The sequence below is a fragment of the Polypterus senegalus genome, chromosome 4 (assembly GCF_016835505.1).
Source record: "Polypterus senegalus isolate Bchr_013 chromosome 4, ASM1683550v1, whole genome shotgun sequence".
NCBI lineage: Eukaryota > Metazoa > Chordata > Cladistia > Polypteriformes > Polypteridae > Polypterus > Polypterus senegalus.
In genome coordinates, this window is record NC_053157.1 from 58,546,778 (window position 1) to 58,568,428 (window position 21,651).

Here is a 21,651-nt window from a genome sequence, read left to right on the forward strand (position 1 = left end):
CTTGGGCACAGCCATCAGCAGTGTGTCTGTTTGTGGACAGAGTGTTGACCTTGTTGAGAGGTTCACTTACCTTGGCAGTGACATTCATGTCTCTGGTGACTCTTCCTATGAAGTCAGTAGACGGATTGGGAGAGCCTGGGGGGTCACGAGATCACTGGAAAGGGGTGTGTGGCGCTCCCAATATCTATACAAAAGGACGTAGGTGCAACTCTTTAAAGTCCTGGTGCTTTCTGCCTTGCTATATGGTTGCGAGACATGGACACTATCTAGTGACCTGAGACAAAGATTGGATTTCTTTGGTGCTGTGTCTCTCCTGAAAATCATTGGGTATCGTTGGTTTGACTTTGTGTCAAATGAGCGGTTGGTCATGGAGTCCCGAATAAATTAAATATGAGTTTAGTACCTACCACCTTCTCTTTGATATTTAATACCACTGATATTTGATATCAGATCTTTGACGAAATTTATGTATAGGTTGATGATTCTGAATTTAAGCATTTACGTAATACACCTAACCATTGTGAATGAGCTCTATGCAAATTGGGAGCAGGTCATTAAGTTATGTGGGAAATTAAAAGTTGAATACAGGAACAATTCTAGATTTAATTATGTTGTTTTTGAATTTTTTATTCTTACTGATATAATACACACAGTTTACCCTGCATAATTATGCATAGTATAATAATTTGAGTCAAGCTCAAAATACTAATATATGAAGAGTAAACATGCCATACCATTTACATAAAGCAAATATGATTTATTTGTACTACATCATACTTCCTGGCCAGAAACAAAGAAATAGTAATTTTATATTGAGAGACATGTTTTGTAATAAACATACAGTCATTTAAGAAAAAGATGCTAAAATGTTACTTCAGCTTCTGCAGTGGTGTTACAAAACGTTTGTATGGGATTTAACTATCACTTCCACACAGAGTTAGAAGAATCTTCTCATAATCTCCCTTGGTGTCATCCTGTAAATGAAAAATAAATATCTTTAAGAATATTTGGACATTATGGAAATAAAAAGACTGTCCCTAACTGCTACTTTGATGTACAGAAGTATTGTATAAAAATACTGTACCATAATACCTGAATAAATGACATGGAATGATGTAGGACTGTGTAAGTTTTAACTATGGCTATTGAAATATCAAACTGTTCTATTAATATAATGAGTAAACAAAACATGCCATGTATATATGTCCTAGGAAAAAATGTAAGTACTCTATCACAAATAGATACTTTTAGAACTATGTACACAATTATACAGATTTACATTAATGCACTCTCAAATGTTGCTCTAATATCTGTAATGTGTGTATTTTTCTTTAAAAAAAAGTTTTATCTGAACTAGTTCCTGATGTGAATTTGTACTCTGGGCAATGTTTTTTAAAATACTCTATTTTTATAATATGCTAGCTCAAGATGTATTATTTTTTACTTTATTAATATTAGTATTGCTCACAAAAGAAAATTAATTTGTAACTTTCCCAGCTCCATATATTCCTACTGCAGACACCATAATACAATTCAAACCTCTATTTTGTCCTTTTAGTCTCTGAGTAATTTAAAATGTGGTAATTATTATTTACAACAATAATCTTTAATGAAACTTACTGCAATATCCTGGTAAAGGGTTTTACCATACTTCTTCCTGTATTCGACTTTGATGTCCTCCAAATCAACCTCTGAGCGACTAATCATAATTCTGATGAGAATTTTGTCTCTTGTCCCAGACCCCTGAGTGAAAACATAGTAAAGGAGTATATCATAAAAGCAGCATTCCTTGGGTTTTGATTAGCAACACAAAAAAGTAAAATTGAGAAGACAAATTTGTATTATACTTTTAGCTGTAACTGTGTTAGAAACTGCCGTACAGTGTAGTATATGTTACTTTTTTAAAAATGTAGTTGTGATTTTTTTATTATGGCAATTTTGTAAACTTAATACATAATTTACACACAGTACAGATGTTTCCTACCTTCATTGATTGGTTTAACTTTTCAGCAAAGAAAGAAGCCTTGTTTCCAGCACACTTCACTGTTGAAAAATGTAGCAAATTATCACTGTATTAAAGTCTGCACAATATAGCCTTTTTATGAGTTTGATAGATGATTAACTGGCACATGTTACTATATATAACAATAAAACATTTATCTATCAAAACTTTTTAACAACATTGTTTAATATCAGTTTTTAATATTATGTATTATTTTCTGCAATTAAACAGGTACCTCCATACTTACATCAAGATATAAAAGGAAAAAGACACATGTGCAGCATGCATATTTGCAATGAGGTGTACATTTCTAATACAAATTATAACAATGTACATTTTATTTTCAGACATCAACCATGCCCAAGACACACAGATTTTAAAATAATAAAAGAATGAAATGGATTTCAGATGAACATATTCTTGAACTATTTGAACTTGGTGAGTCATTGTTACCTCTTTGGCTGTTTCTGTGTTTTTGAATGATTATTAAATTCTTCCCATTTTAACTCAGGTGAATAAGTTAAATAGTATTGGAGTATAATTGTTAATTGTTAGCTTTCTAGGCCACCCTATGCCAAAGATAACTGAACTCAAGAAGAATAGAGATGGCAAGACAGAAAGAAGAAAAAACTGGAAAATGAAAGATTAGGGGTACACAGTTAATAAATAGGAATCTTGGCACTCATTTATTATTTTTGTAGTGTGTAATGTGCTTATGGGTTTACAGATCTTTTCAAATAAAAGTTCTCATGCACAAACATCCTTGTTTCTCAGTCCATGCCAGGTTTAAGAAAATATAAGAAAGTGTCACAAATGGGGTTTCTGAGCTATTGCTGGGACATCTTCTCCCAAGATCATCCTTCTTAGTGCAAAGCTCAAAACAAGACCAATGGACAAAAGGGAAGCATATTAAACAAGTGGATTTGAGCTGTAGCTCTCACTGGCTAAGCCATATCTTTCCATTCTTTTCAAAAAAGAATAAACACACATTTTTTAAATGCTCAATAAGCATGTGTTAGGCAGAAACGTCAACCTGCTTATTAATGGAAATCAACACAACAGCATGAAGGAGTGAATTGGAACAAAAGAAAGAAAACCTGAGATTGCAAACACAAGAAACCCTTAGGCTATGTTCAAATTTGGAAACTCTATGACTGAATAATATATAAAAATTTGGATTTAATCCAGGTCAAACTATGGCAAATGCTGCAACTCTGCAGTGAAAACAAAAGTTGCCCTCAAATCAGAAAAAAAAATAAAAACATGCATAAACATTTTCATTTATATTCAGGAGCAAATATTTAAAACAATGAGTAAACTCATGAAATGCAGAAAGGCATACAAAGAGGAAGTGAAAAATAGTAGCTGAAAAGATCTAACTTGACATTGAAATCCATCCATCCATTTTCCAACCTACTGAATCCAAACACAGGGTCACGGGGGTCTGCTGGAGCCAATCCCAGCCAACAAGGCAGGAACCCGGGGAGGGTGCCAACCCACCACACACAAGGGCCAATTTAGAATCGCCAATCCACCTAGCCTGCATGCCTTTGTAAAGTGTGAGGAAACCGGAGCGCCCAGAGGAAACCCACGCAGACATGGGGAGAACATGCAAACTCCACGCAGGGAGAATCCGGGTCTCCTAACTGCGAGGCAGCAGCGCTACCACTGCGCCACTCTGACACTGACATCCAACAACTTATAATATGAAATTTTAAGTACAATTTTAAGTTTCTTGTACAGAGCTCAATTGCAAAGTTCTGCAGTGATACTGCCATTAATAATATATTATGAACTCATTTAAAATAATATTCTTGTGCTGTATATTGAAAGAGCAGAAACATTTTCATGACAATGATGATGACTTTCTTTCAGATTGTTAATAAACTTCAGAAGAGATTACAGTAAAAAATAACCATCACTTTAAGACACCTTTACATATTTTCTACTATATTAAAAAATGAAAACACAGAAGAGTATTTACAAAAGCAAAGTTATTTTTAATCACCCTACTATTTTTTACACATTAAAATCTGCACTTGTATTTTTATCCCTGTAATAATAATTTCATTTGCATTTCAAAGAATGAAAATTACCCAAGCTATAACTTAAGAATCATAAAAAAATTCTTCCACTCATAAATTCTCAGATTAAGATGAGATGTATTTACTGAAATGATACACCTGTGGTCTAATGTATGCTTAATAATAAAATATAAAACCCCAAATATTCTAATACTTAAAGAATAAGAATCTACTTACCTAAGGCAATTAAAAGGCTTTCAATATCGCCTTTTAGTTCCAAATCAATGGCCTTTGCCATGTCATTTTTGCTGTATTTATTGTATCTTTCAAAAGCTAAAAAACAGGATAGGAATAGTAAATGCATGGCTTCCTTTATTCTATACCTAATTAGAGACAAACATTTTTTGGTTATATGCACATGTAAATAATTGCTCTGTATTTTGTTTCCGCAAAGACTAATAGTCTTTAATGTTTAGTATTTACTGGCTAATAGTTTTTGAATCTGGCAAATTAAGCAAGTGAGTATTAATAGAAACAGAATAAATAATAGGGATGAATTTATCAGTTTAGGCACTGCTGTACAAGTAATTGGGAGTTGAGGCAAATAAACATGCAGGTAAAATTACACAACAACAACAACTTTTTTCCATTATTTTAGGATCTCCACCTTTGTGTAGCTAAACTTTTTTTCTAACATTTTAGAAATTCAGAATTAGTTCTTATCTTAAACCTCCAATCATCTGCTCATTTCTTGAAAACAAAAATATAGCAACAAAAGCTCCGAAGAAGTATTGTGCCATATGTTTTACAATAACTATTGGAGACAATGAATTACACTTACTAAAATATGGTAAATGGTCCAGAGCCCAGCAGCACTGATTAAAAGGCAGAGTGACAGTATATAAAAAGGTCCACTCACAATCATTCAAGGACAATTTAGAATAACCAATTAATCCAACATAAACGTCTTTGGAATGGAGATGTCTCTAACTGCAGCTTGCAATAGGTATGACATACAGTAGGTCACATAATGCACACAATGTCAGTCATGAAAAACCGTCTGAATCAGATAACCCTCTCACACCCCTAACCTCACCCATAGTGTAATGTGATGGATATGGTGTGTTGTGGGTGTCACGTTATGTTGGGGCATCACGTGACTGATCTCATAGATACAGTCGGCTGCAGTTACATTCTGTTGTTGGAATGTGCAAAGAAACTAGGGTACCTTGACAAAGCCCACACATATCCATTGGGAGAATGCACAACATCTCAGACTGATTAGACTTTGAACCATGGATGCTGGATCTGTGAGGCCTTAGCGCTACTCACTTTGTCACCTTACAACCCTAAAATATCATGTGTTAGGAACTATAACACATATAAAGTTAGCAATTGTAATACATGTATAAAATGTATTTAAACATATTCTTTGGTACCACTACAAACTGACATAATCAACTTTCAATGGATCATCGCCTGTCTTGTGCATACATTTTTACAATTCTGTTAATTATTAACATTGAAAAAAGCATTAAGGCCTTCTGCCACTGCAAAAAGACTAAGAGTTATTGCTTTCCTTCTTCAAAGGTAATATCCAGTATATACAGTAGGTATGGGAGGATACAAGGTAGATCAGGTACTTACCTATAATATATTTATTAATCTCATACTGATGCAACATGCAACACAAAATAATGTGGTTATTTGTCTATGTGAAGTGTGGCACATTAAGAGCTTGTGACACGCTGAGAAAATTACTTGTGAATAGGAGAGTTTCATTTGGTATTATTAACTATTCATTAAGGATTCACAAGCCTACACTAAAGTATGCAATATCATGAGAAATATTATTAAAAATGGAAGCCACCAAAGTGAAGTTATTTTAATAGGTCACATTACGCAGAGATAAATAACCACTTTAATGTTTTGTAAGTGTTACTAAGACCAAAGGAAGCCTTTAATGTCATCTTACCTAAGAGTATGTAACTAACAAATGCATTATAGGTAGTGTCTAATCTTAGCTATTACCGGACATAAAATAATATTTATGCTGCAAAAAATGGAAATCACAATAACATAAGAAAGTAGCAAAAATATGAGCAAAACACCAAACTATTGAATGGGTAAAAATGAAGAGCAAAAGAGCTGAACAAACACTGAGCAGAGCATGACTACATTCAATTTGTCCATTAAATTGTGACAAAGAATGTTTCAATGGTCCTTAGGTGATAGCCGAGTATTATAGCGTGAGGGAGACAAATGTTTTTAGATGTTAATTTCTTTTATAAAATGCAGCATTTAAAATTGAACAAATATTGCAGTAACATAAAGCTTTAACAACACATTTTAAATAACAAAGAACTGAAAAATGCCAATTAATTTACTTTTGCAGAGCTGTGGGCCACTCCTGGAAGTCAAAATATTGATGAAGGTAGAACAGTCAGTACCCTTTCTCTTCTCTCCAGCTTCATACAGAGCCTGGGAAATGATTTGTGAATAATTTGTAATCGTATTTTTAAATGATAATAACTATCTCGGGCTACAAAGAACATTAGAAGTACAAGAGATACTCATATTGAAGAACACAAAACATGACATATAAGCTCAGATTGGAAACACAGAAGTTTTTTAGAATATTTGAGGCTTTTAATCTTCCACTGTAGTGAACACATTTGTGCAGTTATTACATTGCAACAGCTATCGTCAACAAGATTGTCTTTGTGCTATTCAGTCCTGTGGCTCTTTCCATTACTTTTTCTATATTTGTTTTTTAGCTGATAATTAAAGCAATGGTCATCTATGTGTAATATACTCCAATGGGTTTGTATGATGTAGACACGGAAGGTTATATACTGTATGTGTTTTAAGCTTGCAATAAACCTATCTGGAGAGATTGTTAATGTATTGAGCAGATTTAAACTGAATGAATCAGATCAGGCAATTAGAATAATCTTAATTGGCTATAGCTTTCATATTCTCTGATGTATATAAACTTCGAGTTGTATGAAATGCAATATGCCACAAACATGCTTTTTTAAATTGTGGTTTTTATGATGTTCACTGTTTAAATTGTAACTACCCTAGATGAGAATATGTCATATGATGTAACTGTAATTTAAAATGTTAAGATTTATTCAAAATTTTGGTTAAACATGCTGTAAAAGTTATCTAATGTTTTAATGTTATTTGAATGTCCAGCCCTGATGAAGGAAAGGGGGGGTTACAGAATTTCTGCCTGAGGGACATCACTGAATGTTAACCATTTAGACATTTTTCATTCACTTTCCTTTTTTACATCTTAGATTTAATACATGTGCAATCTTTAAATAACTCTAAAAATGTTAAGCCCTAAATGTAATAAAAAGACCATTGTATTTAATTAGGAAGCTCTTTCACATCAAAAGTATTATGTTTTATAGAGGTTCAAGACATTAGAGTTTATTTGATAAATGTATTCTTCCTTTGAAATACATTAATGTGTTGTTCTGGTGATTGTTAGGTTTTAATGATCCAATTCTGCAGAAAAGTCTAAGAATGAATTATACTGCAAAATGAATGGATTTAATGTAGAACTAAATGTACACATGGACAAGTGTGTGGCAAATAAGCTCTTTAATCCTCTTTCACTTTGAAGACTATGGATATTAACATTTTCAGAACTGTGAGAGACAATATAGAATTAATCAAGGAGAATAAAACATTCAGTAGAAGAAAAAGCAAAAATATTGGCTGCCAACAAGACTGTTACCCTGTACAGTACATCATGTACACAGGGAGAACATCAACTTATTCACAGACAATTACAAATAAAAATTTATCTAAAAACAACTCACTCTGGAAAAACCAAAACAAAACATGAATTCTTCACTCATAGCATGGGAGGATTAGTGGGCCACGCACTGTTTCAGAAATATTAATAGCACACTTGTACCTTCAGATTTTCCTTCAAGGTGTCACAATTATAAAATTATCTATAAAATGAGCTGCTTCAAATGTATAACTACGTAATACGTATATAAAATTATGTTACATCTCTTGAGATCTTGATTTAACTGGATAGTATGCATTGGAAGATGCAGTTGACATGGAAAGGAAATAGGAAGTTAAAGAAAAAAAAACATGAAACATGCAAGTTGAAAGCTAAGAAGTTAGGCAACACTGTAGTAATTACATAATACAATGAAAAGGAACAGAAAAGGAGGAATTGCAAAACAGCACCCTTGTCTATATACTGATTTTATGTAGAATAGTTTTAAAAATGAACAATCATCATTTGCAGACACTTTTACTGTTTCTTACCCTTGCATCTTTGTCGGCTAGGTCTTCATCCACAGATAAAGTTTCAGTTCTGCTTCCCTGAAAGAATAACCATTGAATGACCATTGCATTAACAGCTCTAACAGTTGCTGGTAAAGACCACTGATAATTATTTGTAATTAATAGCCTTCTTTTCAAATTCTAATAAATTTTTTAGTGTTTAGGAGTAAATTATAAATATGATCATTTAGCCACACTATTCCCCTTAGCAATAAATGATCAGGACTTCTTCTTTGATTGCTAGCTGGCGTTTGGTTTGGATTGGGTCCTATGCCCAAACGCTGCTGTGGGCGCCAATGGTTATTTGGTTTCTTGACTTGTTTCCTCAGTTGCTTGGTTCTGGTCACCTCAACAAGGGGGCAACCACCTTCATACATTTGCTGATTAGGACTAATTTGGGAAGGGGAAACTGGAGTCTGAGAATTTTTTTTTTATTTGTGTATATATTTTTTTTTGCAATTTTCTTAAACTTTTTTACATTATAGACACATGGTTGCATGATGCTTAGGTAGGATTCAAAGAACAACAATTCTTACCTTTTGCTTCTCAAAGTTAAAAGGTAGTCAGCTATAAAAACTAGCACTATTACTTAACATAAAAATGTAAATTTCTATTTTTGTTATTCTATACCACAAATACAGCACATTAGCTACAAATATTTACCTTAGACAGGGAAAGAAGAGCTGTCCTAAAGTCTCCAGATGTATCTGAGGTTATGTCCTTATCCAAATCGGTTTTATACTCTAAGGAATAAAGAAAGTATAATGCATGATAACACATCTTAGTAACTTGAGTTAGATCATTCATAAAATTAAGCACTGCTCATTAGATATTAAAAATTTGATTATTCCTAAAAATTTACCTTCCTTGTAAACACTGCAGATTTCCTGTATCTCCCTGTTAGTTCTAGATGCCAATATCTCAATCAGAGTGTCCTCGTCTGTCCCCAGTCCCTGAATATAACAGTTTTAATTAAAAATTGTTACAAGTGCAAAACCAGAGTTATCTAAAGCAATGAAGTACACATGCTGTATTGAGACAAATTATAATGACTAACTGAATAAAGATGCATTTAAATTCTACATCACAGTTCCTTTATTTAGTAGGTAATAAATAAGGAAGCTGATGACAGTAAAATATTTACCCTGTCAAATGTTTTATTGCATGGCAAAAATATGTAAAAATTATGCAAAAGGTAATTTGAAAACAATATAAAACTCACCTACATCAAAGCATCAAAAATATGTAACACAATCATATTAATACTGTACTTAGCAACACTCTGATACCTGTATTCAAGCACTGCGTCTTGGCAATTCAGTGGTGTTCCCAAAACATACAATGATGGTTCCCAAAGGTGTAATGAAATCCAGTTTCATACAGCACAGTGGGGAACATAGGTAAGGAAGAGTAACATTCCGTCTGTGAATAGCTCTCTTATTCTGTGGTACAGCTAATAACTCAGCAGCAGTATTACTGGTTTAATTTTCCTTAATTTCTTCCTGTTCTTCTATGTAATCCTAAACATGCCTTGCATGCTTGCAGTTAAAACATTTTTGTGTGTTTTCATATTAAAAAATCCCCTCAAAAATATTAAAGAACGCTAAAATAAAGAAAGAAAACATTGCAAGGTAGTAGTGGTTCCGGCAGGGATAATAGCAATCAGGCAGTGTGGCAAAGTGGTTAAGACTTTGGACATTAAACCCTGAGCTTGTGGGTTTAGATCCTGATACTGACACTGAGTGACCATGAGCAAGTCATTTTGCCTGCCTGCACTTCAAATGGAAAAAAAAAAAACAAAAGAAATGTATCAGGCAAATAATTCGTAATAATAACAAATAATAACCATCATGGATTGGTATAGGTGGTCTGAGAAAACAAGCATATTCTGGGTGTTCCATCACATTGTGTGATCATGATGACTTGCATACAAAAACTACCTGATGACTGGTTGATCATCTTCATCAATTGACAGATTATACGTTAGTTGATTTATTTATATTTTCAAATAAAACACTAGGAAGTTAAAGGAATTGCTTAGGGTCACATGTTAAGTTAGGGGCACTAAATTAGCCACTTCATTTTTACTGAACACCTTGGCTCCTAACTGACTACAATGTAAAGGATCAAATTCAATGGTGCATACATATTTGATAAAATCAGATGTGTCTTATAATTTTGTCTTAGGTACTGAAGATAGCATTTGCAGTTGTTTGTACATGTGTACAAACAGCTCATTTCATCATAGAGGTTCCTGAAGTGAAAAGGACTATGAAATATAACACACATAACATTTCCAAACCTGCTTAATTCAGTTTTCAATCAACTTGAACTAAAGCTTATACTTGCAGTATTGGGTGGAAGGCATGAATAAGCCATTGAATGAGAATTCCAGTCTATTACATCACATACTCAAGTAGCATTACCAGTTTCCCTAACATTACACATATGTAAGAAAGCAGGAAGAAAATTTTAGTACCAATAAAGAAAAAAAAATCACAGACAAAGACAATGGATCTGTGAGGCACCAGCACTGACCACTGAGTTGCAATACCACCTGTCTCAAAAAAATATACTATACTAGCAAAATACCCGCGCTTCGCAGCGGCGAAATACTGCCTTAAAATTTTTATTAAGAAGAAAATGAAACCTTTTTAAACTGAGGGAAAATATACCAATAATTATTTGTTATGGATCTCTTTTTATACCACATTGTGAGTTCGGCCCTCCGACTGTAATATGACCAAGCTGTGCGTTGAGCTTACTCGTACGTGCATGCAACGTACAGTTGGCCATGTGAAAAGTAATCTTGTTTCAAATCTCACAGCTTGAGTTTCATGGTTTGTTTCAATTACGACAGAATTTGTAGGACATGTGTTGAAGAGACATTCGGCATCTGTCAAGCGTTGTAAGTATACAACCAGTTTCATCGATAACTTCACATCCAGCTTTTGAGAGTTTAAGTATGGGGGTACAGTTGGAATGATAAAGGAAATGGGTACCTGAATAATGTAAAGTAAGTCTAAAATACCTACACAATAACAATAATTGTAATAAATGAACAATAAAACAGTGGAGAAGCTGTGGATTAAATTAAAAGGCTGTAGTTATCAGCAGGGAGATGTGAATCCCGTGGCGTAGCAAGGAAGGGAATGTAGAGACTGGAGCAATGGATGGCCTTATATAGGCAGGCAGCCAACAACGTGGGAGGCGTTGGGATGGGGGATTCAACGCCGCCTCACACGGTGACCGAGCTGCAGGCTATGGATGTATATATGTACGTAAGTAGGAACCAGTTAGCGTTGGGGACCCGCGTACCAAATTTCTTGAAGATGGGCCCATAAGTAACAAAAACTGTTGAAAAGTTCAATATGGTGGCCGACAGTGGCATCATACCACTGAAATAAGTACGTACATTGGTTTCAGTTAGCGCAGGGAAGCCGCCTACCAAATTTCGTGAAGATGGGGCCATAAATAAGAAAGTTCAACATGGCGAACGTTGTCAACCGTTATGACCGTTACGCGTAGAATTTAGAAATGAAACCTGCTTAACTTTTGTAAGTAAGCTGTAAGGAATGAGCCTGCCAAATTTTAGCCTTCTACCTACACAGGAAGTTGGAGAATTAGTGACGTTGGAAAGTTCAATATGGCGGCTGACAGTGGCGTCATACCATCAAAATAAGTATGTACATTGGTTTCGGTTAGTGCCGGGAAGCCGCCTACCAAATTTCGTGAAGATGGGGCCATAAATAAGAAAGTTCAACATGGCAGACGTTGTTGACCATTACGCGTAGAATTTTGAAATGAAACCTGCTTAACTTTTGTGAGTAAGCTGTAAGGAATGAGCCTGCCAAATTTCAGCCTTCTACCTACATGGGAAGTTGGAGAATTAGTGACGTTGGAAAGTTCAATATGGCGGCCGACAGTGGCGTCATACCATCAAAATAAGTATGTACATTGGTTTCGGTTAGCGCTGGGAAGCCGCCTACCAAATTTCGTGAAGATGGGGCCCTAAATAAGAAAGTTCAACATGGCGGACGTTGTCGACTGTTATGACCGTTATGTGTAGAATTTCGAAATGAAACCTGCTTAACTTTTGTAAGTTGTAAGGAATAAGCCTGCCAAATTTCAGCCTTCTACCTACAGGGGAAGTTGGAGAATTAGTGATGAGTGAGTGAGTGAGGGCTTTGCCTTTTATTAGTATAGATAAATAGTTTTAGGTATTTGGTCAACTCAATAATATTACTGCCTGCAAAAAATATGTAAGATAAATAAATGATAATGTAACATTTTGATGGAAGTTGGCAATACATTTTCAAATATAACAATTCCCCTCTTCCTCAATGCCTCTCTGGACTTACTTTCTATAATTTATTAAATTATGTAGTTACGTCCACAATATAGAGAACATTATTCTCTTCACCACAGAGCTTGAAAGGTGCTTCTTAACTTGAAAAACATTAAACTGAGCCATACAAAAATGCTTCATGAAATTTAAAGTCTGTAATTTCAACAAGAAGCCTGGTGAACAAAGGAATTAGAGGAGGCTTGGGGAAGAGCCCAGCAAGGGTCTGGGAGAGAGAAGAAGTTGAGGAGGTAAGAAAGGGTGAGCATTTGTGGTTAATAAGTGGATGAGTCACTCCATCTGCTAGACAGGGCCCTAGACCAATGTACTCAGACCCAGAAAAACAGCAAGTTTTATTGTTCTGTACTGTTTTATCTGATATTTTGTCTTATCCCTTTATGCATTCCTCCATGTGTTGAATGATATATTAAATTCAGCATTTTGTATATTGTTGCCTCCTTGGCATTATTTTGGATACGGAGGATTGCTGCACAAATACCCTTTCTTTGTGACAATATTTACACATCTTTATTTACACATCTTAAACAATGAGAGGCACGGTGACATAGTGCTGCTGTCTTACAAATCTGGTGTCTTGAGCAGACTCTGTTCATGTGACATTTAAACATTATCCTTGTTGGTGTAAATTTTCTTCTGGGTAATCCAATTTTCCTGTCACATCTCAAATAACGTGTACATTAGGTTAACTACTGTATATATTATTTTTATGGTTTCTATATGCTGCAATTATAATTTTACCGTTCTTTATACCAAAAACATGATTGACTATTAAACATAAATAACTTTACCTTCATGGAGTGTTTCAGCAAATAAGCATCATACTGTGCTGGGGTCTTCAACAAACCCAGTACCACATCTTCCAAATGCCCAGAGAGGGCACTTTTTAGGGCAGCATCCAATGGCTATAAAATGATTAACAGCAATAAATAACTCACACTTTCACTATTCACCCAACCTACTCGGTTCAAAAAGATCAAGCAAATTAATTGTTTACATAACTAATGCTCTAACATAGCAGTGCTTTTCTAGTATTTTTGTTTCCAGATAATACTGTGAGCCCAAATTATTGCTCAAAGATTACATGCAGATGAAATAATCAGGGTAAATAGTTGTTATAGAATTATATTTTCTTCTTTAAATATATATATTGACATTTTTGAGGATGACATAAAATAATTTCTGCATGAAAGTGGCATTACCATGCTGTGCAAATTGTTTAGCTGCATTAGTAATATAAGTTTTAAAGTAAAAATTACATTTACTTTTTCATATGATACTCCATTCTGAGCTCATGACAACTCAGGCACTGTAGCTTTCTGCTCCTAACAGTCAATTACCTGAGGATAAGTGTGACAGTGTAAACATTATCAACCTCTCTGTCTAGCCTTAATGGAGAGCTACCAGTGTAAGGTAGGAAAACTGACCTTGAAAGTGGCTACAGATTTCATCACAGCCAATCAAATAATCAGAAGCTATATTGTTTTTCTTACAGCCTTTTAAATAATTAATAGAATAAATTTATTTTGTTCTGATCAATGCTCTGTTTTGAGGATCTTTGGTTTGAATTTTTGTAAACCACCACTTCAAAGCAATATTTTTTTATTGGCAGTCACAGGTGTGAATAAAAATGTATTAATTAGTATCTGTTTTGCACTCTGCTGTCTGGTTACCAAAAGTGACCTGTCATTTAACAAAACAAGTGATCTGGCTGAAACTAACCATTATAAATATTGTCTGGAGATCGCAAGTGAATAGATCATTAACTCTACCAATGTTGTTTAAATGAAGAAACAAATACATTGAGTAGACTTAGGAAAGGCAGGTGCTGATTTTAAAATTGAGGGCAATCAAAATCTTTAACTGCTGCTCTCTTCTCAAGAACGAGTCTGCATGAACAGCAGCTTCCATATAATTGTAATGAAGCAAGTACTGTGTTGCACAATGGAACTTAGCCCTTAAAGATCATTTGTGGATTAGGGATGAAATGCAGTTAAACATAGCACGTTAACATTTGTTCTTTGAAGAAACACCATCAGCTATGACCTCTTTAAAAGCAAAAAATCCTCTATTTTAAGATTAATTGTGATAAAATAATAATGAAGCCAAAACTAGCTGTAAAGCGGTATTAAGCGGTACACATATGATCATTCAGTTTCTTACTTTCATAATGAAATTAATGTATTCCAGCAACAACATTACTGTACAACAGCAGTAGCATTAAATAAACACTTTACGTGTATATACTGTACACGTCCACCCTTTCCCCGTATGTACACTTTTAATGATTACTTCATCACTGTAGGACTTAATTTAGTACATGCAGTTTTGCAGGGTAAAAGCTATATATTACAAACAATCATAAATATATATTTTTTGAAAATGGAATATCTGAAGTAATGAATGTAACAAACAGTTTTAATGGTATACACATTTAACAAATGCAAGTATAAGTCAGCATACAGCAGCTCCCACTGGACTCAGTAAGTGCAGTCTCAAAGTGACACCCGATTTTTTGAGATAACAGAAACTGTTAGGAAGCTAATCCTCATACTACTTTGGTTCTGCTGCATTGACTTCATTGTAAGTTTATAAAAATTCTATAACATTTTATTTCAGAAAATCATTCTACTAGAATAAAGTTATCTTATGGTAGAACAGTTTACACAAATTTGTACTAAATAGCTCACTTTTCCTGTAGCCTGTTGATATGCTGCTTTGGTTTGCTGGCGCTGTGTATTGCTTCTTTTTGCCATGATTTCTATAATAGTATTCTCATCCACTCCTGGAACAAATAATAAACAATTATACTTCAATCTTTATGCTTACTTTAGATGTATGTATTTAGTGAATAGTTTTCTTATTAATACAGTATATAATTAATTATATTGGATAAATAAAGTAGCTGTCTCCCTGTTTGATTCCAATGTTGTTTGTAGGATTGTGATCATTAAAAATTGCATTTAATCCTTAACAGAATAAAGTAACATTCCTAGCAAAAGAAGAAGGCATAATGTGGAAAGTATTACAGATAAATGTGATGAATCTTTCAAAGAGAAATAGAAGTAAAGATTCATGGGTACAGTGATGGAATGGCAGATCGCCCAGCGTTGGCTCCTACCTTGTCGCTGATGCCTGCCACAACAGACTCCGCTCCCACACAACTCTGATTTGAAGGTTTGAGAATGTTATCTTGCTGTTAACAAAAGATGTCACCCTAAAAAATGTGCTTACAACATAAAAAATGTGCTTAAATCAGGCAACGTTTGGATGATCTACATGGAACTGCATATCACATGTATGGATGAAAGGTTTTCGTTTGCGTGCTTTTACTTTTGGTGCATATGGTATCTCTCTAATATAGATTTTAGGGTAATATGACTGTAAAACAATGTGAAAGACCTTCCAGTGAAGTACAAAATAGGTAAATTCTTGAAATATAAACTGGCACCAAATTTATGCAAATATTGTTTTATAAATATTTTACCACATTTAATTACCACCTACAAGAATCTCTTATCAAATTAATGGAAAGAAAAAAAAAATTAAATATGAGTTTTATTTCATTAAAACATTGTCTTGTTTCGCGCTATGGAATTTCATATCATTCTTTTGACCAATCACTAACATCTATACCACTCTGAGGCAAGTTTTCCTAGTCAAGATGTGTGTTACATGATTGCTTTTATATTATGTTTTTATTTAAAGATAGCCACAGATTGTCTCTCCATAAAATGAGCTATGTCATACTTTAATCTGTCACTTTTGTCAAGTACTGTATCTCTGTATCAAGTACATGAAGACTGCATGAAGGATGGCATAAATCTATCTGTAAATAATAAATAAACAGAAAAAATCATTTTATGTATAATATGTTAACAAGGGGCCTTATTTAGTATGAGAAAAGTGGACTGATTTAAAAATGCAACATAAAAACTGAGAAAATACAACATTTATATACAGTAATTTCAAGCTACATAATTATTGATTAAAAAAAATGAACCTGCATGCTCACAAAATGGCTGGAAGTGGATTTCTTTTTAATACACTTCACAAGCATAAATGTATAATCAAAACAAAAAGTGTTTTCTGAAATAGAATATAAAGTAATAAAAAAAATGTAATGGTTAATATTCTACCTTTTACTTTGATTGCTTTGTCCAGAAGTGCAGCATCAGTATTTGCATTAAAATTTGGATATGGCTTTACAGTTGGCCCATGAGCAGAAGGCTATTAAAAAGAACACATTTCTTAAGTAAATCAACAATACAAGATACTCTAAAAGATCAAAATGTCAAAAGTTATATTATTTTAACAATTGAGTGCCATTTATTTGCTTATGATTCAGATACACAGTACAGCAGACACAAACTGGTAAATTCATATAAAGCACACACGAGTATTACAGCCTTCATATTGACTGGAATAATAAAAAAAAAGAAAAACAGAAATACAAAAGTATGTAAATATAGCCACTTAAGTAAATAATGTGCACCTTCACACAACACGTCTGTTTATCTCAGTAACATGTAAAATTATTCTTACTTGCTGATATTCCAGGTAAGTAATTTGTGAAAGTAAGTCACTCATGAAAGCCATATTGACCTTGTTTCAGTCTGCAAAAGCTAAAAAAATGCATAATTTTAGTATTAAATATAATTAACTTGTTTATTCAATCTTTAATAATTATTCCTAATGGTATTCTTTGGCACTGATTCACATGAGTTTTAAAAACACATAATGTAAGCACAATTACTGAAAAAGGAAAGAAAATACATACATGTAAATACTTGCAGGGACAATACAATAAAGAAGAACTTGTTATTTCAATTATATATATATATATATATATATATATATATATATATATATATATATATATATATATATATATATATATATATTACACAGATGCAGATAAATCAGTTTTTTGCAATTCAAACACTAATACTCTTTACTATGGCATCAATGACAGTATGGTCAATAACGGTGTTTTAGTGTGTAAATAGGACCATAATACAGTATAGAATATAAATTCAAAAAGTACAAGAAAAATATAGTGAAAGTCAAAATATGATATAAAGCCAGTGTTGTTGAGTGTGATCTCTTGAAGCTATTATATATAATTACTGTCAGGCAGTAAAAGTCCCCAGTGTGTACAGTATGAAGAGTCATTTCAATGCACAACTTCATCATAATCCATATTAACTTTCCTTAATTATGATATATATAATAAGATACTTTTTTTATCCATACCTCAAGGTCCAGGATTCAAAGGGAATAACCTTTGATCATTTTCAAATAAAGTAAAAGGTGGGCCTAATTTGCACAATCTTTTTAACAGAAAACATTTTTCAAAGGATTTTCCTACATTCTTTATGTAAAGGTATCCTTTGTACAGAGCCTCCCTGCTGTGCATTTAAATTACTTGCCTCCTGTTGATTTGGTCATAAGGGAGAATGATCAGGCTATAATGGATATTACTTGTATATTCTGATTTTCATTACAGTTTGCATACAAGGAATTTCATCCTGAAAAATCGTCTGGCTTAATTATACCATTATACACCACGTTTTAATGAATTCACAGGAAAGTTTTTTTCTCTAGTTTCGATTTTGACTAAATTGAATCAGTTAAGAGGTCTAGAAGTACATCTTAATGATCAATATAACAAACATAATTTAAAGTTAAAAACCACAGTTATGGTTTTAGAATTAGATAAATCATGAACTATTCATCCGTATACACTCCTAAAAATAATAGCTCCGTAATGACACTTTATTGGATTGTGTGGTTCCACGCAGATCCATTGCTTGATAAACAGTCATTTCATTCTGTGAAGGGTTTGCATATGAAACTGGTGCTTTGGGCTAATATGTGGAAAAGTAAGAAACCTTTAATGTATAGTCGGCAGCCTAGCAGGATCCTGACAGTTCAAGAAACCCCAAAACTTAGCCTATGTGCTTGTATGCAGGTTGAGTCAATCTAAAATCAGGAACCCAATAGTAGTTTACAAATCTGTTATCTATTCATGGGTATTTGTGGAATCTGACACAATACTATACATTCTGTCTGGATCCTTCATGCAGTTGATTCTTTTGGAAATCAAAACTGGTTACCCTATGACATCGACCTGGAGAACCACTTTGGAACCTTTATTTTAAAAGTGTAGCGTGCGATTCAGCCAATGCGCCTCATTACGTTTATAAAATAGTTTTCACTTTTTGTCAGTATCACTGCTGGAAAAAATGTGTATGAGGTGCACCGCAAATAAAAAGCGGGTGAGCAAACACATGGAATCAGGTTTTGGCAAGCCAATTCATACATTTCATTAAATAAATGAGTGTTCATTCAAAACTTCTGGGGCGTTAAAGCTCAAAAGGTGCCACGCTTTAGAGAACCTGGATGGAACTGCTACGTGCTGTATAAAACATTGTAGTAAACAATTTTTCTGTACTGTTTAATAAAACAAATATAAGTATGCGGGCTTCTTCACGCAATTCAGTTTGGGTAAATAAATAAATGTTCCTTTAAACCGCATCCCTCCTTCGCGCATTACTTGGTAATTTGTGGTCAAGTGAGACCACTGCAAGCGTAAAATTCCATTTTCTCCTTAATTATGACCCACTTTCTGAAAAGTGAAAAAAGTCTCGTCTGGCCCGCAGCTCATTTATATTAGCCTCTACAAAAGCCTTCTGTTCTGAACCAACGCCCTTTATATCACATAGACATGGCATCAAAAATGAATCTAGTTGTAGAGAAGATACTTTACAATGACCACGCCCTGAAGTCGACGTCACGTCTGCGCTCTCCTCCCTTTCTTGGTCCACCACACGCCTTCTGCATGCCAGTCTGACACTGGAAACTGCCAGCAGCCCACAAGGTCTGTGTTGTAATGTGACATGTGGCAGCAGGAAGTGGGATCTCTAAGGCAGCCTGAGAGTCATCCGCCTGCCAGTGGACGAGTCTGCAAACAGTGCCTGCCTGCCTCGACTACAGGAATACGACCAGGTTGCCTCAGAAATTCTAACCAACAAGACGGAGAATGCTCTTCTTTTTTCTCCCACTAGTGTTTGACATTTTCTTTGTGGGCAGTAATGGAAGGGGCGTGTCTAGGTAACCGCTGTGTCGGTAACTATGTTTCTTGCAGCGCGTACTTTACTAAGCACATGCCGCGTTTATTTAGCTGTCTATTTGTCTTTTGTGGTGCTAATTATCCGGATTGAAACACGACTAGCAAGTTTCTGCGTGGAAGACGCAAACGTTAAACACAAATGCCACCACGCCCGGCGCAGCTAAGGAGTTCCTTGTTCCTTTCCACAACTTGAAGACAGTTTAAAGCAAAGGTGAAAAGTTATATTACGATTAACCCTGTAGACACGCACGATTTTCTAAGAGTTCTAATGTCGCTGTCCATAATAAAACTGCAGTTTAGCCTTCATTACATCGAGTGCACCTCTCTCAAATCGCCTCCCCTGTAGTCGAGCGCAGCTCAGACTTCCTATTCATAACAGTATTGGCACAGAACGCGCGTGTTCAGGTTTGTGCGTGCAAGTGGCTGCTTACGAAAAGTCGCTGTAGTTGGAATACATTATTTAAAAAGTCGCAAACGGTACAAAACGACATGTGGACCACTTTATTATGCATGCATTTTTGTTACTAAAACGACAGCGATCACTTTTCACTTAAAAATGTAATCGCAGCCTTATTTTTGTATAACAAGCTCTCCAGTGCTAAAAGAGATGTTTCAAAAGTGCACTACGCATATTTACAGTTTCTAACATCCTTGTCAACTGTTCGTACTATCTGGGCTTTCTTTTACTTTGCTTACTACGCAGTAAAACTTGACGTAGGTTTGCCTAATGCCACGCCCAACGGCACATTAAATTTACAAAAAAGTACTTTTCCTTTTTCTTAAAACGTTATAGTTTTGCCAAGTGGAGAAGAATGTCGAAATTGCAGTTTGAAATGCCGCACAAAAATTTTCTTACCTCTAAAGATGAAAGGTGAAAAGACAGAAAAGCAACAGACTTGGTGTGTAGATTCCAAGTATGAGCTAACGTTTGTAAAATGTACTTATATCCTCTGCAGATCACCACACCTAGTAACAGGCGGAGACTGATTGGTTGCTAAGTTTTTCCACTTGTTGGAAACAACCATTTTAGAGAGAGCAAGAAAAAGTTCAAAAAATCTTTTCAGCTTCTGCAAAGGGGCGGATCTTGCTAACGCCGTCTACTTTTACACCATTTTAGTATCAGCTAAATCTAAACTTGAAGACAAACATCATTCCTTAGGGGTAGGGTTACTACAATCTAAATAATATATAGAACAAAGAAATGTACACATGTTGTACATTTGTAAGAAGTTTTTTTAACTTGCAGGAATAACATTAAGGGGAGAAAATATCACACTGGAAGCCCAATGAAGTTCATAGATGGTTTCTTTTGAGCATCTGTTGTGGTCTATCCATGGATTTTCTATACCAGTATTCTAATTCCAGGTCATGATAGCTGATATAATTTTTATAAAATGTTTTAGAAGTTATGTATACAGTAATTAATAAAGAAAGCATTTATTTGACATACCAGTATATTAAACCAGCAGGGTTCATTTGTGGCTCTTGATAAAAACATGAATGATCAGTTTTCCTTTTCATAAAATGCCATTAAATATTGTAAACATTTGAAATGTGCTCTCTGTGAAATGCACTCTGGAAAGATAAAGATTATATTCGTATTGTATATCATTTTGAATGTTATACATGTTTGTATTTATCTCTATGAAGACAGCATGCTGTGAAAGCATCTCTTTATTACTTTGGTGAATTAAATTAAGTATTTAATCCTCCATTTATTTTCAGAGCCTGCTTAAATATCTACTGTAGATAGGTACAAGGACAATAGCAGTTAGAAGGCATGAATCATTCCTGGACAGGATGCAAG

At 34.3% G+C, this 21,651-nt stretch overlaps 1 protein-coding gene across 1 annotated transcript; it reads right to left on the minus strand.

The window, feature by feature from the left end:
• Window positions 1-736: 736 nt before the first annotated feature.
• Window positions 737-20,809, minus strand: anxa1a (annexin A1a). Its single transcript, XM_039750722.1, has 13 exons — window positions 20,701-20,809; window positions 17,255-17,334; window positions 16,849-16,939; window positions 15,400-15,494; window positions 13,501-13,614; window positions 9,209-9,299; window positions 9,010-9,089; window positions 8,329-8,385; window positions 6,414-6,507; window positions 4,264-4,359; window positions 1,985-2,043; window positions 1,621-1,743; window positions 737-974 (listed from the first exon to the last, which is right to left on the minus strand). Exons 2-13 carry the CDS (start codon window positions 17,306-17,308, stop codon window positions 915-917), a joined length of 1,014 nt encoding a protein of 337 aa, XP_039606656.1. The 5' UTR covers window positions 17,309-17,334; window positions 20,701-20,809; the 3' UTR covers window positions 737-914.
• Window positions 20,810-21,651: the final 842 nt, after the last annotated feature.

Coding starts and splice junctions, on each gene's coding strand:
- anxa1a (XM_039750722.1), bottom strand. CDS start 17,308: ATGGCTTTCATGAGTGACTTACTTTCACAAATTACTTACCTGGAATAT. Junction 6,508..8,328: donor TAGCCGACAAAGATGCAAGG/GTAAGAAACAGT, acceptor ATCATTTCCCAG/GCTCTGTATGAAGCTGGAGA. Junction 4,360..6,413: donor TGGCCCACAGCTCTGCAAAA/GTAAATTAATTG, acceptor CCTGTTTTTTAG/CTTTTGAAAGATACAATAAA.